The sequence below is a fragment of the Rousettus aegyptiacus genome, unplaced genomic scaffold (assembly GCF_014176215.1).
Source record: "Rousettus aegyptiacus isolate mRouAeg1 unplaced genomic scaffold, mRouAeg1.p scaffold_m13_p_4, whole genome shotgun sequence".
NCBI classification, from domain to species: domain Eukaryota; kingdom Metazoa; phylum Chordata; class Mammalia; order Chiroptera; family Pteropodidae; genus Rousettus; species Rousettus aegyptiacus.
Window position 1 is genome coordinate 30,441,792 of NW_023416307.1, and position 24,816 is coordinate 30,466,607.

General features: G+C 32.4%; 1 protein-coding gene across 16 annotated transcripts in view; it reads right to left on the reverse strand.

Annotated features, from left to right (window-relative positions):
- The window catches only part of PHC3 (polyhomeotic homolog 3), a 104,947-nt gene that overhangs the window by 23,829 nt on the left and 56,302 nt on the right, over positions 1 to 24,816 (reverse strand). For 6 of the 16 annotated variants that reach the window (XR_001594758.2, XM_016127527.2, XM_016127518.2 and 3 more), the window contains 8 exons: positions 23,233 to 24,104; positions 22,894 to 22,941; positions 18,808 to 18,961; positions 15,977 to 16,227; positions 12,347 to 12,506; positions 8,204 to 8,318; positions 5,279 to 5,411; positions 4,956 to 5,187 (listed from right to left, as the gene is read on the reverse strand). Coding sequence is in view for 11 of the 16 variants with exons in the window: in XM_016127527.2 (XP_015983013.2) it covers positions 4,956 to 5,187; positions 5,279 to 5,411; positions 8,204 to 8,318; positions 12,347 to 12,506; positions 15,977 to 16,227; positions 18,808 to 18,961; positions 22,894 to 22,941; positions 23,233 to 24,104 (1,965 nt within the window). In the remaining 5 variants the exon portion in view is untranslated. Of the gene's footprint in view, positions 1 to 1,400; positions 3,748 to 4,649; positions 4,778 to 4,955; positions 5,188 to 5,278; positions 5,412 to 5,665; positions 6,458 to 8,203; positions 8,319 to 12,346; positions 12,507 to 15,976; positions 16,228 to 18,807; positions 18,962 to 22,893; positions 22,942 to 23,232; positions 24,105 to 24,816 lie in introns of those variants that run through there. The other 10 variants (XR_001594759.2, XM_016127519.2, XM_016127525.2 and 7 more) reach the window with 6 other exon arrangements.

Sequence of the window (24,816 nt, forward strand, 5' to 3'; positions counted from 1 at the left end):
AGTCTTGAGTTCACTCCTAAAGAAGAGAATATTGTTTGGCATTCTGAAAATAAGAACAAATACAAAATCCAGGTAAAGCAATTTACTTGGAATTCTTGTTCTAAAAATAATATTAAAGAAATAATTAGTAAGAGAAAGGTAAAATGTACAAATTAATCTAGAAATACCATACCTTCCCAAAAGGACGATGGTGTTACCTCAAAGCATGTCACATATATAACAAGTTTGGATTAACTATTATACCTCATGAACTTATCATTCTATAATATATCCTTCACATATAGGTATAGAGAATAAAATATAACATTCTACCATTTAATTAACAATTTAGAAATATTTTGTTATGTACCAGAGTATCACTTTCATTTTCATTTGTACCTTATTCTAATTTACAATCTTTGATTGCAAAGCATATCTAAAACATTTTTATTGTTCACTCAGGACAGAACCAATCCATCAAAATTGTAGTATCACTCTATTGCAATGCTGCTGAAATATACTGCTTGACTTGTAATTTTAACTTCGAATCTTAATATTACTGGACTCATCTCCGCTTTCAATAAAATATAAATTCTCACTGAAATTATAAGCTTGCTGGCTAATCTTGCCAAATAACCAATATTTCAGCTCCCAGTATAAAGCAGGTACGTTAGCAGGCAACAAAAATAATGCTAGCATGTAGCTGAACCTCAAATGTTTTTATAATGCACCAAATTTTGTACAACTAGGTTACTGAATAAACTTCCCACTAAGGATGAAAGAAACCAGCAGAGAAGGTAATAAATTAAGGATCCAAGAGAAGAGAGAACGCAAAAATGTAGAAACTTGCTTAGACAGTAAAACTGTAAAAATGTATTTAAGAATAAATATAGCTTAAAGTCTATTCAAATCGGCATTCCCAGGGAAAATACAAAAACATAATAAAAAATGGAAATGGTTACATTAAACATTTGGATACCACAACTTTGCTGGAATGATCATCTTTCTACTGCAAATGTATTACCCTCTTGTTTACATAAGATAATGTTATCCCTATAACCCTAGGACCAAGCACAAAGCATTGTAGGTGCTATATATATATATTTTTTTGGATAAGTGAAGGACAATGAGTGAATAAACAAGGAACAAAAAATAGAATCTGCTACAGAGAAATTATCTGTAAGAGTAATATAAACTTTTTTCTGTATTCATCTGTGTTTCCATCTTTTGGTTATTTGTCATCTTCACCGTTGGCGGTGTATTTCCTGTTTTCTATATAGCAGCCAGCTTATCAATTTCTCTATTTTAATAATTTACCAGACTTTTAAAAACTGACATTTCAAAAGTACCCTATGCAAAATTGTTATGGTTTTTTCCATTTACCGTAAAAAGAAACTATATATTAAAATGGGATTACTCACCATAGAAAAAGCCCCTTTTCTTTTCCCAGAGGTAGCTCTCAAAACTGGGCAGACAAAACTGACTAATCTTGCATCTAGTTGTGAGTTCATCCACTTTATATGAAAGAACTAATGTTCTTCTCTCTTCAGTCGTACTCATAAGAACACAGGAAAGAAAAGAAGAGAGAGAAAGATAGGGTAGGGCTTACTTAGATTAAAAAAATAGGAGCAATGAGAAGTAATGAGGACCATAAGAGCTACATTTGGGAATAGAAACAAGGAGTTCTCCATGAAGAAAATATATAGCATGTTCCTTCCTCCTGTTCCTCTGCATTATGAGATCCCTCTTCAAACATTTTCTTATAGGTGGACAGTAAATTTAGCAAAATAATAAAGAATGAAAAGTAGGGAAGCAGCATGATCAAAATGAATGCATTGGCTTCAAAATTTTAGATCACCACTTGCTTAAGCCAACCACAAAAAAAAAGGTGGTTATACTACGTTAGTATAGAAATGAAAAAATAAAGTAACTTAAAAAAGAAAAAGAAAAATTAAATACACTCCCAGAAAATCATTAGGGGAATTGAATTTTATACAAATTTAGATGTTCAAGATATACTGCACTAAAGATCCATGGTTTCTGGCATCCTAGGGACAAAACATACATCTCAACTGCAGCAACCAGTCAGCTTAACAGGCTTTACACCAGAAGCAGCCACCACAATGGGCATGGACCTCTGCGCATGAACATGGGTCCCAACTGAATTTGGCAAGCATCCAATCACTTTTCCAGCTAAACCCCAAACAAACTCACCTCACACAAAAAAATGACCTCCCTAAGGTTGGTGAAAAGATATCATCTGCCACTCAATACTAAAGAATAATCAAGTCCCACTACTAGTATGAAAACTAGTAAAGAGTCATGTTTCTAGATGATTACTACTTTATATGCCTACAGAGAAACCAAATCTACTGCAGATTCACAGATCAATAAATACAGAATAAACTGATCTTTGCAAAAGGCAGTTCATTATCAAGGAAGAGTTAAAGAAGAAAACTGCAATTAACTGAAAATAAAAAGAATCGTTTCTATAGAGAACTTTTTAATGCACGAAAGTTTAGAAGAAAATAATTTTGCACTCTGGTAACAGCTCTGAGATTTGGGTGTACTGCATACTAGCTCTATTATGGCTTCACCAGGATAGTTCACAAGATGGCATTACAAAAAGAGAAGAGAAAACTCTAGGAATAATAGGTGCCCTGATGAAAGAGGGAAGCCTATCCTCAACTGGAAAGAAATAAAATATAAGAGATTATAAAATTTACAAACTTGTTCTCTGAAAAAAAAAACAAAAACAAAAAAACGTGGCAGTAAGACTACTTGGGGGATAAAAAAGCCCCGAATGAGCTAAGAGGCTCAAAAGGCCAGAGGAACATAGAGAAATGAAGATAAAGGCATATTCTGATAGGAGATTTACCTTAAGCTACAGGCATTATTCTGAAAAAGCTTTAAGAGGATAAATAATGATCACACAAATAAGCTTATTATTGAGCCTACCAAAGCAGTTTGGAAATATTCTCATTTAATCAAAGAAAAGCAGAGTTATATTAAGCAGACAAACAGTCCCAAGCAATTCTTAATCATAAAGCAGTCTCCTTTTAATGACATGTAATGTTCTCTAAACAATTGGCAACATAATTGTCCTGATGAACTCAAGAAGACAAGCATTTCAAATTATAAGCAGTAAGTTGTTTTTTTTTTTTTTTTTTTTTAACTCAAAGCAAGAACAAGACAAAGGAGCTAGCTAGTCTTTATTCTATTAAAAGCAGTCATGAGTAGCCTCATAGCAAATGGAAGCTTGGGAAAATTAGAAAATTAGCCGTAAAAAAAAAGCACATGAAGTGACGGAAAATTCACCACTATCTATTACTTTTTAATTATTTCACCACTTTCCTCAAAGTATGAACCAGCCCTCCTCCCCAAAGTAAAAGAAATATTTCCCCCCAAATGAGAAATCTGGTTGACAAAGAGCTCATGTTCACTTGCAAGACTAAGACTACTAAAGATGATAGAATCAGGAGATCAGATAGCTCAGGGGATCCAGTATAGATTCCGGGGTTAATTCTGAAGATATCTACATTGGTCTAAAATCTAAAATTTATTTCATTAAATATTAAAGCCACAAACAATAGTAAAGACTCACCATCCTCTAATACGTCAGTTTTAAAGCAGACTCTAAACCCATATGGTCAGCACTTAACTCACACCTAAGTTTTCTTAGGTACGTGCTTAAAAATCTTCCTATGAAAAATGTATCCCTCTTTAAAAAATTTCTTCTTTCTTTAAAAGTGACCATATCTTGTTTTTCTAAAAAACACAAAAACAAACTTATTTAGCATTTCTAAAACAAGCTATTGAAAAATAACTTAATAAAATCTCATAGAATTCTGTATGTAAAGTGAAATGGCTGACAGATTTCTTTCAAAGTAGTAATACTTCAGAATATACTTTATTCACTCACACAGCTCATTAGCTAAGTTTGCTTCTAAGATAGTGGCCACCTTCACAGAAAGATTAATTAGCAAAAATAGCTGGATTAATTTTAATAAGTCTGTAGACAAGTTCACAGGGGATATATTTTTCTGGAAAGCTTGTTTCAAGAGAAATGGTATGATTTACAATAAAACCAAAAGGGAACATTTTCAAATCTTGTTTTCCATATTTGTAAGGCCAAAGTGAATAAGATTTGCTGCTTTAAAAAAATATATTGCCTTAACATATATAATCAGTGTGAGTCTTATGAGCAAAAGGTACAGCTGTCTTTCATAGCCAACCCCTTGGAGAAAGTGGATATAAAAGCTTATTGTTGCATTAAAGAAAAAAGATAATGAACATAAAGACTAAGCTGATGGGAAGAATACCAAAATGAGAGAGCAGAAAACATAAATCAGAAAGTTACCCTCAATATTGGAAAAGAATATCATAACTGAATGTTAGCTGTCTACTTTAAAAAAGCAAATTTCAGATGTATTCTTGATGTCTACTTATTGCAAAGAGTCAAGAATGCAGCTTCTTTTAAAAGAAGCAGCTTGAATTTAAAAAAAAAAAATTTATCATATTCTAAAAGGTCTTGATTACTTTTCAAAAATGTAAAAAATTATAGTCTCTCTTATTTCTTTTTTAAAAGGTTAAATTAGGAAATGAGGAAACAGAATAGAAAAATAGAAGAGCAGAAGGGAAGAAGTGTCTGACTCAATCTCTCTACTGACCTCTCGAGAGAAATCAGACTGAAGAGAAGAGAGCACCTTTAATATCTTCACCGGCTGAGGTGTCACAGCAGAAGCAGGACTAGTCAGTTTTTATCGACTTGGGGGGTATGAAAAAATACCCAGTTGTGCTGAGGGAATAAGCAAGAGGAAAGAGATCACATTTCAATAGCAAATGCCATTTAATTTAATACATATACATAAGTACTTCTCTAGACCTTTTGTGCGGCAGGTGTGGATGGATCTAAAATCATTCCTGTGTGTGAATGCACAAGAAAAATATTAAGGCCAAAGTGCTAGACTACATACCAGGCAAAGAATGGATGAAGGCCCAGACGTCATCGACTGTCCAGATAGAGGGCTCTGTTTGTGCAACTGGTAGCAAGTCACTGTTCTCAGGGATTTTCCTAATTCTCACATCCCGGAGCTCACGCTCTCTTTCCCGCTCACTCTGCCTACGCAGACGTGTTGTCATAGCAGATGGCACAGAATCTTCATGAGAAGCCAAGTCTTCTTCTGCAGATGGATAAGTAATTGGAAGCTGGAAAATGTAGTACAAGTAAAATACAGCATTGCACTTTCCTTGCATTTCTGAAAAGGGTATTGTACATTGAAGCAAGGTTTCTACAGACCTGCCTAAGGATATGTTCTCTTGCTGCCCCATCAGGGCCACTTGGACGACGGCCACGATGCCCAAGACTTTGATTATCAGGCTTACGATTCCAACGACTAAGTGCAAATTTTTTAGAACAGCTAACATTGTACCTAAGAAATTCAAGTAAGAAAAAATATTACATGATATATAAGACACTCCATTTAGTAGTTCATTATGACTTTAAAGTGAGTTGTGAATCACTAAATGCCATATACTTCATCAAGGACTATAATACCTCAGAAAATAAACCATAGTGTTCAATGGGTTGACTTATGCTAACAGTCAAAAATTGGCTTCTGCATATATCATAATTTAGCTCTCAATATAATACTGGACACCTATAATAAGGCATTGATTTTTTTTTCCTAATAACGGCACAATAGGGGGAAACATTCTACAAAATAGAAAGGATAATGGATTTTTACAGCAGCAAAATAATACCTCAGAAATAATACCTCAGAGAAAAAGAAGTGATGGATTTAACTACTTAGATGTTCATCCGAACTGATATTATCCCAAGTAATAATTTCTAAACGAGGATTAACAAAAAGAGGTTAATAGAGTCAAAAAGAGGAAATCTCAAATGGATAGTAAAACTTTTTTCAAATATTACTGAAATCAAAGAGCAAAAATGTAAAGTTGAGATTTCAAAATTACACAAGGAATTCATAGCTCTTACTCTTTGGGAAATTTAAAAATACAGAATTCTTTAAGGTTGGTTGAAAGATTTTAATTTTATCAAAACAGACTATCAAATGTTTTTTAATACAGACCACCTTTAGCTCAGGGGCCATACAAATATAAGATATAGGATTGACTTGGCCTGGGCATAGTTTGCCAATCCCTGCCCTAGAGAATGAAAAGGAATAATCTAAGAAACAATTTTTGAAAAGCTGTAGAAAGGCTAAGAAAAATATATGCAGTTACTTTTTTTACACATATGAAACTGCCATTATAATTTATTTACTGAACTTTTTTGCTCTAAGATAATACTTCAGAAAAATGAAAAGAATAAATCCCAATTAACTTTGCTAATGATAACTGTTCTAGGACCAATATACAGATACCAAAATAAGTTTTCCTCACCTATGTTTAATGAAAATATCAGGAGGCGGAAGTAAGGAGCACTATGAGAATGAATAGGCTTTTTTTTCCCCTAAAAATATAAAAAAGAAAAAAGTGTCCAGATGGCCACTTCATTTTACCTCAGAACAATTAAAGAAGCTCCTCCCGTGTTAATTATGCTCATCTGTGGGCTCAGCTCTGTCGGTTTCTTACTGCCATTCATATCAATTGACAAAACTTCTTTCCCATTGACAACAGAAAAAAGGGACTAACTTTACACTTGCTGTTTAATCCCTAAATATTTATATCTCCAAGGCAGACAGGCAGTCATGTAAACAGCAGCAGTTCTTCCCTGACCTAATTTATCCTCCCTTTCTGCTCTCTCACCTGCATTTTCCTACATTAGGACCCCTAGCCTTCTAAAGAGGTTCACCTGAAGGTATAATAACATGATAACTCAGCAATCATCTCTGAAAGAAGAGTGACGGTGTTAAATGTCCTGAAATATTTCTAAATAGTCAAAACGTTTAAAATATGTTGAAAAGCAGTCCTTTTCCCTCTTTTTTGAATCTCTTAAAATCAGAGAGCCACTATTCTTTCTTGTGGTATATGCAAACTGGAAAATTCCCAAGTTAAACAGGAGTTACATAATTTGATTAGGACTATCAATGACCTAAAAGAATATCTGAGTAATAGACTGACCATTGAGAACCATTTTTGGAGGAGAATACTTCTACTAGGTTAATAGTACAATGCTTATACTAAGTTCTACTAAGTATAATTAGTGACACAATACTAAATAACAGGTTCAAGCAAGAAATTCTCTAGATGTATACAATTAAGACCTTAAACTCTTTTTAGAACAGAGAACAAATTTCAAAATAATCAACCTGTGCATACACTTCACCTTTAGTGGTAAATACCTATGTTAGGATTTATTATGTTGACTGTAAATAAAAAAATCAGCCAGATATCTCTCCAGCAGAGTTGGTTTATTTTAGAACAGCAGGGAACAATCCAGTACATGCAACCACAGAGAGTCAGATACTTCTTCCCTTTACTCTGCTATTTTTCTGTTCCATTTCCTCAACAAAAGAGAGGAAATCCCTTTATAGAGGCAAAAATTAAGTTGGGAGGGGTTATTACAAAGGATTTCCTGTTGTGCTTTGTGAATGAAGGACACAGGGCGTGAGAGCTCCCCCTTCTGGCCTCCCTACTTCACTTTAAATGAGGTTTCTGTGTTAATGAATTTTTTACAATCATCAGAATTGGAGGGTTTTTTTTAAATGTAAACTAAATGAGACGAGATCAATGAGGATACCAAACATTTCTTTTGTTATTAATACTATTCACCTGTAATATTACTAGTGAAAACACAGATTTAGAAAACAGATATTTTGCTGATAATGTAACAATGTGCAGAACTTAATGCTATAGCTATTCCACTTAGAAACCTAAAATTAACAGGACGTGGTTTAAACAAATGAAAACAAAATAAATCCAAGTATTTCAATACTGATTTAAAAAATCGGGTGATATATATTGTTTTGATATCTTAAGTATTAGTCTGTTCACAGGAAGGATTCTCCTAAGCATCTTCTTACCATCGGGAGATTGCTACTTCAGTATTAGATTATGCTGGAAAACTGTTATGAATTTATAGTTCTCACAGAGCAAAATTTAATAACTAAATACCAAAGCTGCTCCGAATAATACCTATTTGATATTATTCCTCTATATTATAATATCTAGTTTTGACTGATGGTAAACTACAAGTTTTTTGGTTTTGTTATACTGGTTGTTGGTTTGTGCTTTAAACTCAAGAGAACAGAAATACCTTTTGGCACATGACATGGTGCAGAATCGTTTTGACCGAAGAAATTCATTAGCATATCCCATCTTTCCGCAGAATTCACACTTAAGCAACTCACTGTCCATTTCTTCTAACGTTTCTAGAAAAGAAGAAAAGGAAAAATCTTACAAAAATTTAATTGTGGAAAATTTTCTTTTAGCCTTAACTTTGGCTGGATGCTACTAGTTCAGATCCTCTGGGAAACTTAAAGGAATGGTCTTTTAATTTTTCAATCCATAGCCACTTTGGCAGGACAAAAGCCTCCCAAAACGACCACCTTTACCAATTCCCTCTTTCTCCTGCATAAAAATTTTATGGAGTTTTATCTACATAAGCAAGCAACACATTTTAAAGTTTCGTTTTGCTAAGAGTCCAACATCTCAGAAATGTGAGAATAACTTTATTAAGCACTGTAAACAAAATTAAAATGAGTAAGATAGTCACTACACTGCAGGAGGAACATTTTCAAAAAGCATCGTGTGGGATATAAATTTGGTACACTGTCCTATGGAGATATACAGAAGAGAACATTTAATTCTAACTGGAGAGAATGAGGATGACTCCAAAAAGGTAAGAAGGTAAAATTTCAACATGTCTGATTTTAGAAGAACATATTAAAATAATTAACACTCTCAAAGATCCACAGTATACAAAAGAATATATAAAGTTGTACACATCTAATGATAAAACAATCCCAACTTTGTTATATTAAAACAAAAAACATTTAATCTTTAAAATCACAAATAGTTTTGTGATTTCTAACCTCTGTTCCTTTTCATCAGGATGTTCTCTATTAAGTTAGAGCATCCTTTCTCCACCTCTACATCCATAACTTTAAGTCATCCTATAGGACCCAAAGAAACTTCCTCCCTAAATCCTCAGGTATTCAGCAATCGCCTATAAGCAAGCAACTTAATCTTCATGACCCACAGTTTTCTCATCTGTAAACTGGAGTGTATAATACCTTTCCCAAAGAATTGCAGTGAAGATTATATGAATGCCCAAATTAAGTAGGCATAAAAAAGTGAGAGTTCCATTTCTTGTTTTCCCCATGAGAACTAAGAGTACCAACACCTATAACAGTGCTTAGGAAATACTTCAATGAAAACTGTTAAATTCTTAAAACCACCATATTTTCCCATTTTCTTGCATCCTCATAATTTCTATCCCAAGTCATAAGAAAATATGCAAAAAAGCACTCCACTAACTAAAACTTGTGGCTGTGAGCTCCATAGGTACTTTCCTCTGCTATTTATTTAACCAAGACTTGTTAAGATGAAGAAAGGGACTCTCAAATGTAGACCTGGATAACATATACTCAATATCAGTAAGTTCAAGCACTCATATTACCCTAGTGTTATTGAAGAAGGAAATGGCAAAGTACTAAATCTTGCTGCCAAATGAAGGCAGCAAGAACTACTAAAAAACATGCTGTGAAATAATATTTGAAGTTCCAAGGGATATCCAAATACATTGTCATGACTGATCAAATCATGAACTGGCAAGTGATCATTTTAAGGAAATTTTCAAGACTAACTTCATAAGAAAAAGTCATCTATTTAGTAGAAATGAGGAAGAAATAGTCTCAAAACAGGTAAAATAAAAATTGCTCCTTCCAACAACCTAGAGATGGCTTTAATACAGCTGTAGGCTTTAATACATTCCTGGGACTTGATGTCCTAACTTCTGAGAGTACTGTTTTAACTTTGTTAAGCATGTACCCTGACCTGACCTTGAAAAGCCTATACTAAAGACAGAATTTCTCATTCAACCACCACTGCCACCAATTCAGCCCCAAAGACTCCATTCCCAAAGTAGGTTCCATTTTCAGACTATACTTAAAGCTCTATTTCAAGTTTTAATTAATGAAAAAACAATATGCGACACTTGATAAAATACCTTATGAAGAAGAAAGAAATGTTTTTACTAGTAAGAGAAGGAAGATAGATCCCAAACAAGTATGGTCTAAAGGTTAACAAATCTAATGAAAATAGAATATCAGTTTTATTTCTCATAAAGAGCAGAACGTTAATAGATTCCAAAATCTCTGTTCTGTTTGATCAGAATTTTAACACATTTGGTTAAACACAAGGCTACTCTAACATTTGTGAATAAAAATTTACACAGGCAAATAAGTTTAAAAACTGTTGCTTTAGCTAATAAAGACTGGATTCTATGGCAGAGACAGCTGGTAATTCTCCAATATCCACTCTTCGCTTTTATCCCACAGTAACAGAATCTTAATTTTTAGCTAGGAAAGTGGACACTAAGAATAAAAACTAGTTTCTGCCCTAGATATGGCCAATTTCTGAACAATGACATATGAATGGCAATGCTTGCAAATTCCATGTGGTACCCTTTCTCCTGTCTCATTGATTAGAATGTGATCATGAAGATGAACTATCTTGGAAATGGGAGCAACATTCTAGGGATGGCAGAGCCTTAAGACACTGGGAGCTTAGGTGCCCAACATCATGGAGCCCCAGACAGCTTACTCTTGGGCTATATTAGAGAAAATTAAATTTCTATTCTGTTTAATCAAATATTATTCTGGGTCTCTAATGACGTGGCCAAAAATATAGACTCTAATAAAGGTCCCCAATTTTTTTGTGTGAGAAAGTTACTTTTTCATTCTCCTAAAGATCTGAGCTCACTTGAGGATCAGCAGTAAAAAAAAAAAAAAAAAAAAAGGCGAGACAGAAACCATGATCAGTGTGATTTATCATGGAAAACATAGATATTTTGGTAAACCGCAATCTACTGGTTGTAGATTATGGCTATAAACTGGTCCAAACAGAAAGATGGTTTACTCTTTAAAAAGAGAATAATCCTCACATTACACTGAATTAAACTGAATATACTACTAAAACTACAGCCACTAAATAAGTTACCTCACCATTTCACCCTATAGGACTTACATAAATACCAAAATACACAATAGAAACACATCATAAAATTACCTTGGTAAATTATGAACTATTTAAAAATTTTTGGCACTTTTTATGTAAAAATTTCTCCACTATGAAATAGCTATTGCCTTTTTGTTGAATATATTTAACATGTAACACTGTAAACTGAAGGTATACAACATGTTAATTTGATAACTTACATATTAAATATAATTGCTGTTGTAACAGTATTTACTACTTCTATCAGTTTACTTAATTATTCTTTCTTTTTAATTGTTGGGATAATTAAGTTTTACTTTCTTAGCAACTTTGATGACTGTAGTATAATACTGTTGTCTATATTTGTTATACTGTACATTAGATCTCTATGGCTTATTTACTGCTCACTGCATAGATTAATCATCTTTAAATCTTCCTTTTCCCTTAATTTGTCTGGCATGTTGTCCTATTACACTACCCTTTGCCTTGTCTTCCATCAATTCTTTCTTTCTTCTTCCCACTGTTACAAGTACATGCCAAATCTCCACATTCATCCTACAGATGACAAATAGTTTTTCCAAAATCACTCCTATTCATGTCACCTGCCTGAATATCTTCAGTAACCATCCTCTTGACAACATGATCAAGGCCATGATCCGAATCAATGAAAGATAAAATATATCATTTTTGCATTTATTTGTATTTGTTTTCCTGCAGTCATTTTGTACACCACTTTGACTTTTATGGAACATTCACTATTAGAAAAAAGTCTATAAAAAGAGGATTCCTTGACATTAAGGAGATTTAGTGGTATTTTTCTCTTTGAACAAATTTAATCACCTCTTCATTGAAGAGTACATCCTTAATACAATTATAATATCTACCTGATAGTAAACATCAGAATATAGAAAGTCTAAAACCAAACTACCCATGGAACCTCTAAATTTTTAAGCAGACTCATTAAAATAGTCATATTTTTAAGTCTGCTTCGAAAGACAGAAAAATTGTTTCAATGATAAATTTTTAAATTATTTTTATATATAATGGAATCTTTCCCACCCACATTCTTTCAAAAGTCAAACTAACAGTATGCAAATTAATACCAATCTCGCTATTTTGATTATTTGGCCATTAAAAGTCTGGTTAGATTTCTCATTATTTTAGTCAAATAATGCATTATATGAGAATAAAAGTGAATATTTCCAAGAGAAAAATCTGCGAGGAATAAAAATCCACAAACCTTCAGCAATCATGTCTTCCATTTCTGTGTCAGATGAATTATCTGCATGCTTTGTATTATTCTGTAACTCTGGCTGAACACACACAGAATTTATCACCTGATTATCCAAAAGAGGCCTTTTTTTCATAGGCTGTTCTATTAGTAAAGATGAACGACTCACCTTCAAAAGAAAAAGAATAAAATCAAATAATTTTTAAAACTTTCAGCAATAAGTTGGTTTCTAAAAACCTCTTTGAAAAGAATGATATGTGATAATTTATTTGTTCAACTGATCAGATCCATTCATTAAGTGGTTAGGCAATTTGGACACAGACACTTTATATTTCAGATCATCAGCAATATGGATACTTCAAAATCTTTGTCAAATGGAACCTAGTGTCCTAGTTTAGGCAAGCAGTTAAGAAAAAGTCTTTAAAAATCAGTTATAAATTTTGATTACCCAGTATCCTTAATTTTTCTTCTGCAACAACTTTTAAGATCTTTCATGTACATTACTCTTTATTTGTAGGGTTATCTCCTCAGAATAGATCATTATTATGTATATTTTAAAGATAAGGGCAAAAAATGAATAGAAGACATGAACAGACATTTCTCTAAAGATATACAGATGGCCAACAGACATAAGAAAAGAGTCTCAACATCACCAATCATCAGGGAAATACAAATCAAAACCACAATGAGATACCACCTCATACAAGTCAGAATGGTTATCATCAAAAAGTCAACAGTAACATGTGTTGGTGAGGATGTAAAGAGAAGGGAACCCTCGTGCACTGTTGGTGGGATTGTAAATCGGTACAGCCACTATAGAAAAGAGTATGGAGGTTCCTCAAAAAAATGCAACTAGAACTACCATACCACTCAGCAATTCCACTTCTGGGTATTATCCAAAGAAATCTGAAACCCTAATTCGAAAAGATATATGCACGCCTATGTTCAACACAGTATTACTTAAAATAGCCAAGATACGGAAGCAATAGGTATCTATCAATAAATGAATGGATACAGAAAATGTGGTATATATAAGCAATGAAATATTACTCAGCTATAAAAAATAATTAAATCTTGCCCTTTGCAATGACATGCATAGACCTAGAGGGTATTATGTTAAGTGAAGTAAGTCAGAGAAAGATCATATGACTTCAGTTATATGTGTAATCTAAAAAAGAAAAATAAAAAAATAAACAAAACAAACAAAAAACAGACTCACAACAGAAATCAAACTGATGGCTGTTAGAAGGGATGGGGGAGGTGGATGGGTAAAAAAGGTGAATGGGAATATAGTCACTAATATTAAGATAACTTTGCAGGATGACAAATGATTGCTAGACTTAGTGTAGTGATCACACAAGAAGGGTATATAAATGTCAAATCACTATATTATATACCTGAAACTAATATAATATTGTATACAAACTATAACTAAATAGAAATAAATAAATAGGAACTAATGTTCGAAGTGTTTAGGTGATTTCTTTATAAAAACTGAAAGACTAGAACTCATGTCTCCTGATTCCTAGTTCAGCAACCAAATCCACTGTAATCACAAAAAGAAATGAAAAAATTTGCAAACATCAACATTAAAATCAATGAAAAAATTCACTTATGTTCAGTATACTTGGTTAAGTCATAAGTAATACTTATTTTAGAAATGTTTTCAGCTAAAACAATCCAGATCAAAAATATTTACTGATTCACTAGTGAACCCTCAGTTAATCTGAAAAAAATAGAACCTCTAATTCTATTTAAGAATTCTGGTTAAGTCTCTAGTATCTGCCACATGTGGTGAACAATAGCTTACTGGAAATTGCTACATTTAACCTTAGAGAATAATCATCCATAAACTTTTAAATTTTGTTCAGTTAGTAAATTTAATAAGCCTCAGGTAAAATTTATAAGTTATTGCTGAAAAATAACATAAAGTTCAATGCTGCTAAAGGTATTGACTTCTGGTGTGTGAATAAATTTAAATAATCTTTTCAGAAAATAATTTAGTAAGATATACTGAATCTAACGAATACATATGTAATGTGATTCAATACCTGCATTTCTAGGAATTTACACTAAAGAATGTGGACAATTTATGTACGAAGATACTCTTTTCAGGACTACTTGAAGAGTGAAAAAGTGGAAACCTAAATGTCCGACAAAAATGAAGAATTATGTAAATTATAGTTGTGCATAAAGTGGAACATGGTTATTCAAAATGTTTCCAAAGTACTATTAATCATGAGAAAATAAATGCTCAAGATATACTAAGTGAAACCAGAACTATATAAAATAATAATCTTGATCATATGAAAACATATGTCGTGGTTATTAATGGGGATTTTTCTGTACATTTCCAAAATTTTCCACTAAAAAAAAAAATGTATTACTTTTATAATCTAAAAAAAAACCTGTAATTGTCACTAGTAATAACTGATAATAGCAGCTCTGGCTATTAAGTGCCAGGTACTACACAGAACAATTCATGCATATTTAATCCTTATAACAATCCTAAGAGCAAAGTATTAATCTCCATTTGCTAGATGAACAAAATGAAGATCAAAAAGACTGAAACTCAGAGCCAGGATCCAAACACTGAGGACTAGGGAGAAAAGACTTCCTCCACTCAGTAAATCGGGATTCTCATAGGGGATCCAAGTTTAATACACACATAGTAAAGTGAAGACATAAGCAACCAACTATCACAATGCAATATCTTCACTACCCATGAATCTGAAAAGTCAGAGAATTCTAAGGACTTCAAAATAAAATATTTTTAGGGTGAGTGGGTAAAGGGGATCAAATATACAGTAGCTGAAGGAAACTGGACTTTGGGTGGAAAACACACAATAGAATATACAGATGTCGAATTATAATGTACACCTAAAAATTATATTATTGTACATAATTAACCAATGTTACCCCCAATAAACTAAATAATAAATAAATAAATAAATAAATAAATAAATAAATAAATATTTTGTTTTCTTTGATTTTGGCCACTTGTCTTTTATTTTCTAAGGAAAAATGTTTTATCTCTGATAATAGCATATAAATTATATATAGCTACTCTCAAATTATAAGACTTTCTAGTGATAGATATGGCAGCTTCATTTTGAGGTGAACATTTTAAAGCATTTAAAAGTCTGATTGAAGGCTGAGATTTAAGAATAATGAAAAAATCTATTTGATAATTATAAACCATCAACTGGGCAACATAGAAGTATTAGGTCACTGGGAAGTTATTATTTTCTGTACTCAAGTTAAAGTTCCCAAAGTATCACATTATACAAGAAACACCATTTAAAGAAAAATACACTTAGGTGTCATTTCAGTCCCCTAAGAAGAAAAAATAGAAAAGTTTATTTCATTGGAGTAAACTTCCAACTACCTTTCTATAAAAATTTCTGATATCCTTATAGAGTGAAAACTTTCTTCTTAGTTTATACTTCTAAATAGCTAGCATAAAATTCCAGAAATATATTAGGAAGACATAAAGGATATGTGTAGACATAAGTTCTAGATAAAAGAATGACAAGTTTTCTAAAATAAAACTACAAGCTTTTTATTAGCAATAATAGACTAAATTTTAAATAATGCTACATGAATAATTTTAAAAATATAAATTTGCTTGTTACTTACAGGAAATGGCTCCAATCCCTCCTGAATCACAAAGCCTTCAATAACATGGGTCAAAATTTGTGGTTTAACAATGGCCTGTGGAGGTCTGTTTTCTATATTGGGAATACTACTGGGCATAGATGTACTATTACTTCTTGTGGTAGCAGCTGGAAGTAAGAGTGGAGGAGGAGGAACAGAAACATGTGAAGGATCTGAAGGAGATTTAATTACTGAAGCACTGACTGATGCCACAGCAGGTAATTCCACTTGCTCTGAAAAAAAAAAAGAAAATCATTTTTTTAATCTCTAGCATTCTGTCCAGGCAGATATGAAAGTTCAAGAATAATCATCAATAACAACAATAGTTAATTTCCGGTGCTTTAAAAAACCACTCTAAAAACTTTTTATTTATGATTGCATTTAATCTGCACAATGACTTTATGAGATAAAAACTACTATTATCCTCACTTTACAGAAGAAGAAGTAACTTGCTCAGTTGCCATTTCAACCATGGTTAAAAAGAACTGTCCCATAAGACATGAATATGTTCTAGAATGTCAGTTTAAAAATATTGAAATTGTTGCATTAAAAGAATTTTTAAGCTACATAGGTATTAAATTCCCTATGTTCTTGTTTATATATTCCAAATGGCTGTGGGGGCAGGGGAGCAGGGGGGAGTGATACTTTGAAAATATGCTTAGATAAATAGGGATCATGAAACCCATAGAATAAACAGAGATTTTAATGAACTACACAGGTCACATCACCTATATTTCAAGCAGTAAGGCTAATCCAAATCCATGTACAAATGTTCTTTGAGGGTTTTTTTTACAACTCTTCAATGGTACTATATGTGTCAAGGAGAACACTGCAGTACCAGGCAATTGCAAAATGTTGGGGTGGATCACTGTGATACCTCCTCCTCAAACTCTTGAGGACCACAATAAGATAAGACCTAGTAGCAGACTTTACCTACCCATTCAATAGCACTAAACCTTTAAGTGGAAATACAGAACCAGCTGATAGCTGAGAATATCAATGAGTACGGATATCTGAGAAAAAATTTAAAAGAGCAGTGATTTATGAAAACTGAATCTTAGATGGAAATAGTCCCTCAATTTTTGCACATTAATTTATCTCATGATTTGATGAGAGTTATTCTAAATACCAACCTTCCTGCTTTTCCCACTTATATACAATAGGAGAGTAATATGTACGAAGTAAGTTACAGGAAGACTCAAGTCTACATTGTACTTAAGACAGTTTAGCCAGATGGATATGCTTGACAGCATATTGGACTATACCCTGAAAGGAAAAAATGTGAAGACATTCTTGTGTTTCAGTATTTCAAAAATGTTTAAATTTCCTTTGAGTACCATTAGTAATGCTTATTGGGTAATTAAAGTCATAATGCAAGGTTAGTATCCAATTACTGTAATCTGCTTAATCTGCTATTTCTGTCTTTAAATCAAAATTCCAGAAAATCTGCAACATCATAAATTCATTTCCAGTATACAGAAACTACAAAGATTTCAAACTATAGATATTTAAAATCTCTCTTTTGAAGTATTGCTTTGAATAAGCAAAGGCAAAAACTTGTCTTAAACATTTTATATAATTTTACTGACTAAATGTTTTCTATTTTTCAGGAGGGGAAAAAATTGGAAGAAAATTGATTTCCCTGCTTCTATGCTTTCCAGAGATTCACACTGGTAGGAAGGGAATAAAAGCTGGTAAGAACCGAAGGGTTAGAGATGTGGCATACTGAAGAATAGAGGGCAAGTGTTGCTTTGGTAGCAAAGTCACTGTCACATTACAATTTGTTTCTATGCCTGTCATAATGGTTCTTCTTACCTGGAATGATCACAAGGGGCAAGAGATATTCGAAAAAACAGAATACTTACACAAAGCCTGAGCAGGGATCGGTAAGTTTTCTATAAAGGAGAATATTATCTCTGCAACTACACAGCTTTGCTGCAGTAGCAAAAAAAGCAGCCATAGGTAATATTTGAACAAATGAACATGGATGTGTTGTGAAAAACTTTATTAAAGAACAATGAAATTTATACTTTATATAATTTTCACATGACATGTTACTTTTTTTCGACCATGTAAAAAATTTAAAATCATCCATAGCTCATGGGCTATACTAAAACTGGCAGCGGAAAATATTTAAAGTGTGAGCTAGTTTGTCACCTAATGTATCCTTTTTTAGGACCCTGACACTGGGCGAGGTCATACTGTTTTAGTAAAATATCTAGGATTCACAGTTACTTTGATATTTTAAGGAGGAGCATATACAAAAGATTTACTTGAACTTAAAAGTATCACTGAAGTATTGAATATGAATTTGAATGCTTTAAGCTCAAGAATTTTTTAATCCATGTCTCCACTAAGAATTAATGAGGTTTAATTTAAGTACTGTCTGGGAAAGAACACTCTGAAAAGCATTTACTCAGTCTGGATCACAGCAATTATTAAGAATGTCAGATATGACTTAGAACACTCTGCGATTTTGGAAAGTATAATTGAAATCTTTTGATAGAATTTTGATTTATTCCAATTTGTTTGCTAGAAATAGCTTGACACATGAATCTGAATGGGCATATGAAACACATCTGTACAAACCACTAAAAATTAGAAGGCTATGATGTTTTTTTCATTTTGGTGGTTCCTCATTAATTGTTCTAATTAGCCCTCATCAAAAAAAAGTCTTGAATTCTAATGTATGCTTTCCTGCAATTAATTACATAACAAATTAGTTTAATACCATATCTCATGAAAGAAAAAAGACTTTCCGACTATTAACATTTATCCAATAAAAATTCCCCTCAACTTAGATATTCCCTCACCTAACAAAGGATGTTCGGAAGTCAACTCTTCTCCTCTCCCCACAGTTATAGCTGCTGGAGACAGTGTGGGTGGTGGTGGGGTTCTGTCCATCCGGACACATTCGTCTGACTCTTCTGGCATTTCTTCCTCACACACATCTTCTACTTGATAGACCTACAAATGACAAATCACGCCACCTTAAAATGTTTCTAAAAATACATTTAATAAGGCGTTAGTTTAAAAAAAAATAAATTCTAAATGTTTAAACTTAAAAACAAGGCAAAATGACTATATGACAGATTGAAAACAAAACTTTTAAATTCACTCAAATGAAGTTTTCCTAATACTTGATGATATTTTACTAAAAGCAAGTTGTAGATCAGTATCTAGGCTACAACTCACTAAAGCGTTCTAAAAAGGTGAGTCGAGTCAAGCCATACTTTTAATTTTGTGAATTAAAAGAAATATTTTGATTTTATGTATTCTTGGAATTTACTATTGTTTCTGTTAACTTCTAAATGTCATAAATTAAAACAGATACTATTTTTCAAAAGCACATTAAGTAAATCTCCAAAATGACACACAACATATCAGGAAATATACTGACTAAAGGAATACATCCCAAGCTCTTTATTATATTTATGTAAATTAAAGATTGAATTATGAAAAGTAATGTCTGAGTACCTAGAAAAAAGTATGTATGCAATTATATCTTTACATCTTTTCTTTAATCTTCTGATCTACTCAAGGATCTAATGATTTTTTATAAGTCAATCAGGTAAAGAGACAATATCTATCCTTGAAATAATACACACATATACACACATCCCATCCTAAACCACTTGAGACACTAATTTTAGTTTTTTAATATTGTTCCATACTTACAGAAGAAAGTTTTTAAGTCTTTAACTTAATTACTTTATTATCCAATGGTAAAGATTATACTTAAAAAGAAAACATGGACTCAAAAGCACTCTGAAAAGGAACCTCATAACTTAAAATAACTAACTTATTAATATTTCATTATATTATCATTATTTAACCATTATTTTTGAAAGATGAGAGTTTACAAAAAATTGCAACAAAGCAATTCACCTCCCTTCTTTTTACATATAAAGCTTATTACTTAAATGTACAAAGGTTGTGAATTCTTAAGATTACTTACCCAAACTGATTAATATTTCTAATAAATGTTAAAAGAAAAATCTTTAAACAAACTTAACAAAAAACTTTAAGTGATTATCTAATATTGTGCATTTTTAATTGAAAAAGTTAGATGATTTGATGTATATGTAATCAAATAGAAAAATGTCAAGATTTCTGAAACTAACATAAACCATGTTAGAAAAAGGACTACTACTTCATCTACAAAAGCATATCCGATAACAGTGAAAATTAAAAAAAAAAAAAAAAAACCTTTCCTAACTTTCTAAACCTCTACTAAGTAATCTTTTCTTTTGCTTTTTAAAAAAATTTTAAGTCTCATTGTTACTGTTAATTTTATATCGAATATAATATCCAGAACTGTGATCTGGATTAGCTACTAAGTAGACAACATTTTAAAAAGTATTTGTTCAAAACCCTGCATTGGAGGCCTGTTTCCAAGAGAGATTTCTTGCCTTATGTCTGGATCCCCAGAAGTGATAGTAGTTGTTTGTTATTGTGCAATGGAACAATGATTGCTAATATGCAACAATGATTGCTAATATCTGTCCATGATAACTTTTTAAAAATGATGATAATGTCCAATACAGGGAAAGTCATCCAAAAAAATGTCCTGGAAGTTAAAGGGGGAAACAAAGACCTTCGAGTGGGGCATCCACTGTAGTACTGATTATTTTAATTTAAGGGAGTGGTGAGAATTCTGATTCAGAGGTAATTAGCCAAGTATGGATTTACCAACCAGTTCAATTGTGTAGGTGTCACATTTTTTTTAGATATTACTTTCCCTCCAAAGATCATTATCTTTTTTTAAAATGCTGAAACTTTTTAATATTAATGTTGTCCCAAGTTTTACAAACACCTACTACAGTACCTTTTAAGGAATCAAAGTCTGATCATGCATAAAATTCTGTTTTTAAAAAATAATGTGAGGCATAACACAAATAACATATTCTGAAATAATCCATCAAAGAATACTGTAAAATACTTTTCATTCTTTATAGTTAAACCTAACTACACACACTTTCTTCCAAATCTCCCATGTAAAGACAAAATAAGTTCATGAATAAAGAAGCAGGCAAAAACAGATGTCACAGACAGCATCATCAGCATAAAAAAACCCTAAATTGCAACAACTAAAATATTAAATACAGCAAAGAAGTAGAGATTTACCTCACAAGATCATTAGAAAACTGCGCATCACAATTTTTGTTTAGCTCATAACTACAACTATTCTAAAACTAGAATGCCTGACCAATCAACCTCGATAAAGTATATTAGTCCTATCTGTCTTCCTTTCTTAAATAAACCATGGAACAATAAAGTATATTAGTCCTATCTGTCTTCCTTTCTTAAATAAACCATGGAACATTAGTTCTAAATGATCTACTCTCACCAAATCTTATCACGTCTAAATGAAAAATCTTAGTTTTATAGATATATCTTTTTAAAAAACACACTGATTTTACTTTGATAATTCACACTTAACTTTCGAATTTTCACATCTCTTAAGTAAATATATCACTATACTTTAAATACCTGAGAAAAACCAGGAAACTGTGAAGAAATGTGTAATTCATAAAATGTCATTTGATAAAAAAACAGATTTGATCAAAAGTGATAAAAGAAAAACATAACAATTTAATAAATAGGCTTTGATATTCAAAGAAAAGTAAAAGAAGGATAACATGGAAACACTGATAGCAAGTATGACTATACCAAAAAGAGAAGCTAAAGTTGTTATTTTCATGGGGGAAAAAAAAACAACTTCCAAAAATGGGGTGACAAATTTTTAAAAATTTTAAGAGATGACAGAAGTAACAAAATAAGACTGTAAATACTTTTAGCTTTCATTTGTTTTGATATTTCTATCTCATATATGTTCCTTCAAAGTATACCCTAACAAAAACAATTAGAAAAACAAGGCATACAGAAAAATTTTATTCTTGTTAAAAACCAATTCACTGAACTAGAAAGTGAGAATATAAATTCGATTCTTTGAAGGTACTATACACTTTGAAACCTATGTTTTTATGTTACAATATCCACTGTAAACTCTTTGAAACTCCATTAAAAGAAAATACGGAGACAGATAATTGAATGACAAACTTATTTCTAGATGCCCATTATTTTTTTGTCAAGTTCTGTTTTTAATAAAAGTGAATAGGAAGTGGAATTCAATCTTCTTTACACCTATTAAGGCCAGTCTGAATAAAGAATAAAGAATTTATAAATTTGCATTTTGAGAACCAAAATGTTTCCCATTAAGGAATAGACTTTCAAACTCCCTTCCTTTCTGAGCTAATGGTGATTAGTCTTTAAGTAATAAAATCTCTTCAGTGAGGTTTGATATAAAACTTCTTTAAGAACTGTTTTCTTAAGTTATAAATTAATTATGAATTTAATAATTCTCCCTAAACATTTATAGACCTTATATAAATTATAAAAGTGCTTTAGAAAATGTTTAAAGAAAAACGTTTTTCATTTCAGGCAACATGTACCATTTTTAGAGGTTTATTCTGGTAAATTTCACCACAATATAAATTTTTCAAAACTTTTACTCCTTCCAATGGATTTTTTTCATCCTCAGTATTCAGTTCATCCACTGAGATTTTTTTTTTTACTTTTTAAATGAGAGATATTTTAAGTATATATTTTCCCTGGGAATAAATTTTAATCACAAGTTGAATATTTCTAAAAGATGGTTTAGAGTTAATGTTTTGGCAAAGTTGGATTCTTTCCTAGAATAAATGTTTTTACAAAATTTTAATTATAAAATATAATTTTACCAAAAATGTACATCATACAAGCATACCTCCACCTTGAAATGAAAGACCTTAATGGCCCAGGACTTCAGAATGCATACCACCAAAAAAGGTTAGCTAGATAAACCATACGTTTAAGAACATACAAGCCAACAGAAGGGATCTATGAAGGATAATCACCTTAAGAGAAAAAACTTTGTGCAGATGACACTGGTTCAAATGCATTCCCTTGGGGAAAAAAAATCAACTCTGTAAAGATAGCAGATGGATTTGTTTAAATAGTAATAAAATTAACGCGGGACTTTAATAACCATCACAAATTATCAAGCATGCAACCACACTACAACAAACAGCAAATTTTTTTCTTTCCATACAACAAGTTCGTCAGACACTAACAGATGGAAATTTCAAGCTTTTTAAATTCATAGGCATGTAGATCTAGCGATACAACACAATGTGGGAGAAAATCGTTTTTACTTTCAGTACAGCAAGAAAGTCAAAGAGCTTCCAAGGGCTTACCACTGGTGGATCAACAGGTGCTGGCGGTTGTACTTGTAGGTTTACCGCAACAGTCTGTGGAGGAGGAAGAGTCTGAAATGGCAACTGGACCAAAGCTTCTGCAGCTGGAAGCTCCTCTTCTGACACCAAAGCATTCTGCACCAAAACCTGGCCCTGGGACAGAATTTCAGGCTGCACTTGTAAAGACTGCATAGACTGCAAGGGCAGTGGTGGAATCTGAGCTGGAGGAGATGTTGACATCTGTGGAGGGGTTGCAATTGGGATTGGAGAGGACTGCAGGGTTGAATATTGCTGGTGTGATGCTGGAGACACAATCTGCTGACCTGGGGACACCAAGGCAGACTGCTGAACTGGGCCAATGTGTACAACAGGGGAAGCTGGAAGTGAAAGATGGGATGGAAGATTCAGCTGTGCTGTAGGTTGCACCTGATTAGCAGTGGACTGCTGCAAGTTTGGCCCTGGCTGGAGAGCTGATGACACAAGAGGGTGTGGCTGAATAAGTGCTTGTGGATGAATAATTATAGTAGGAGACTGACTTGGTGAATGAGGTGGTGGAGGAGACACCACTACAGACTGCTGTGCCGACTGTGACTGGCTAGGCGACACTGTTAAAGGAGGGGGATGACTCTGAATTGGTGAACAATGCTGTGACTGAGCATTACTGGGAGAAGGAGCAAGGCCATGGTTTTGGAGTGGTATACAGTGCTGGGATGGGGGTGGATCTTGAGTTGGATTTTGGAGTGTGATTGGCTGAATTTGCTGTTGCTGCTGCTGTAGTATCAGCTGATGATGGGAAACCTTGGGAGGTGGTGAATGAAGAGGAATCTGCTGATGTTTTATTAGAGGATGAGGCTGAATTGGAGGATATGTAGCTGTGAGAAAAAAAAATGACAATTAGTATTTATATTAAAAATATCATAGAAAATTTTAAATCTAAAGGAGGAAAGTTTTTACGTCAGAAGGTCATAAACATCAGAAATCTATTAAAAGTCTTCCAGACAAGAGTGACTTAAAATATAATGACAAACAACTTTTCCTTGGAAAACTATAAAGATTTCATAAAATAAGATATACTGTGATAAGTTCCAAAAGAAAACCGCCTAAAACAATTACTTTATGAATCTGAATCTATGCATGATTAATTCTTATTACATTTTATAGGTCCCCAGAATAACTGCATTAATTTTTACTTTTTCAATAATTTAAATTTTATTAAATTTATTGGGGTGACACTGGTTAATAAAGTTATATAGGTTTCAAGTGTATACTTCTATAATACATTAACTTTTAACAAAGTTTATCCACTTGAATTCCTTCTTTGGTAAAGAGAGCAGTATCACTAAACAAGTTTAATATAAAGATAACTTCAAAATCATAAAAATGCAACATTAAAATCTATAGAATAAAGGTCTCATCTTTTCTATTCTATATCTAAACATTCTTCCAACTAATCAGTAAATGTAATTACTATAAAGCCTCTCAAATAAGTTTTCAAATTGAGCCAAGATGAAGAGTTGGTATTTGACCCAGGAAAAAAAATGTTTTGTATAAAAAGTTAATTCAGTTAAGCAAAATAGATGTGTG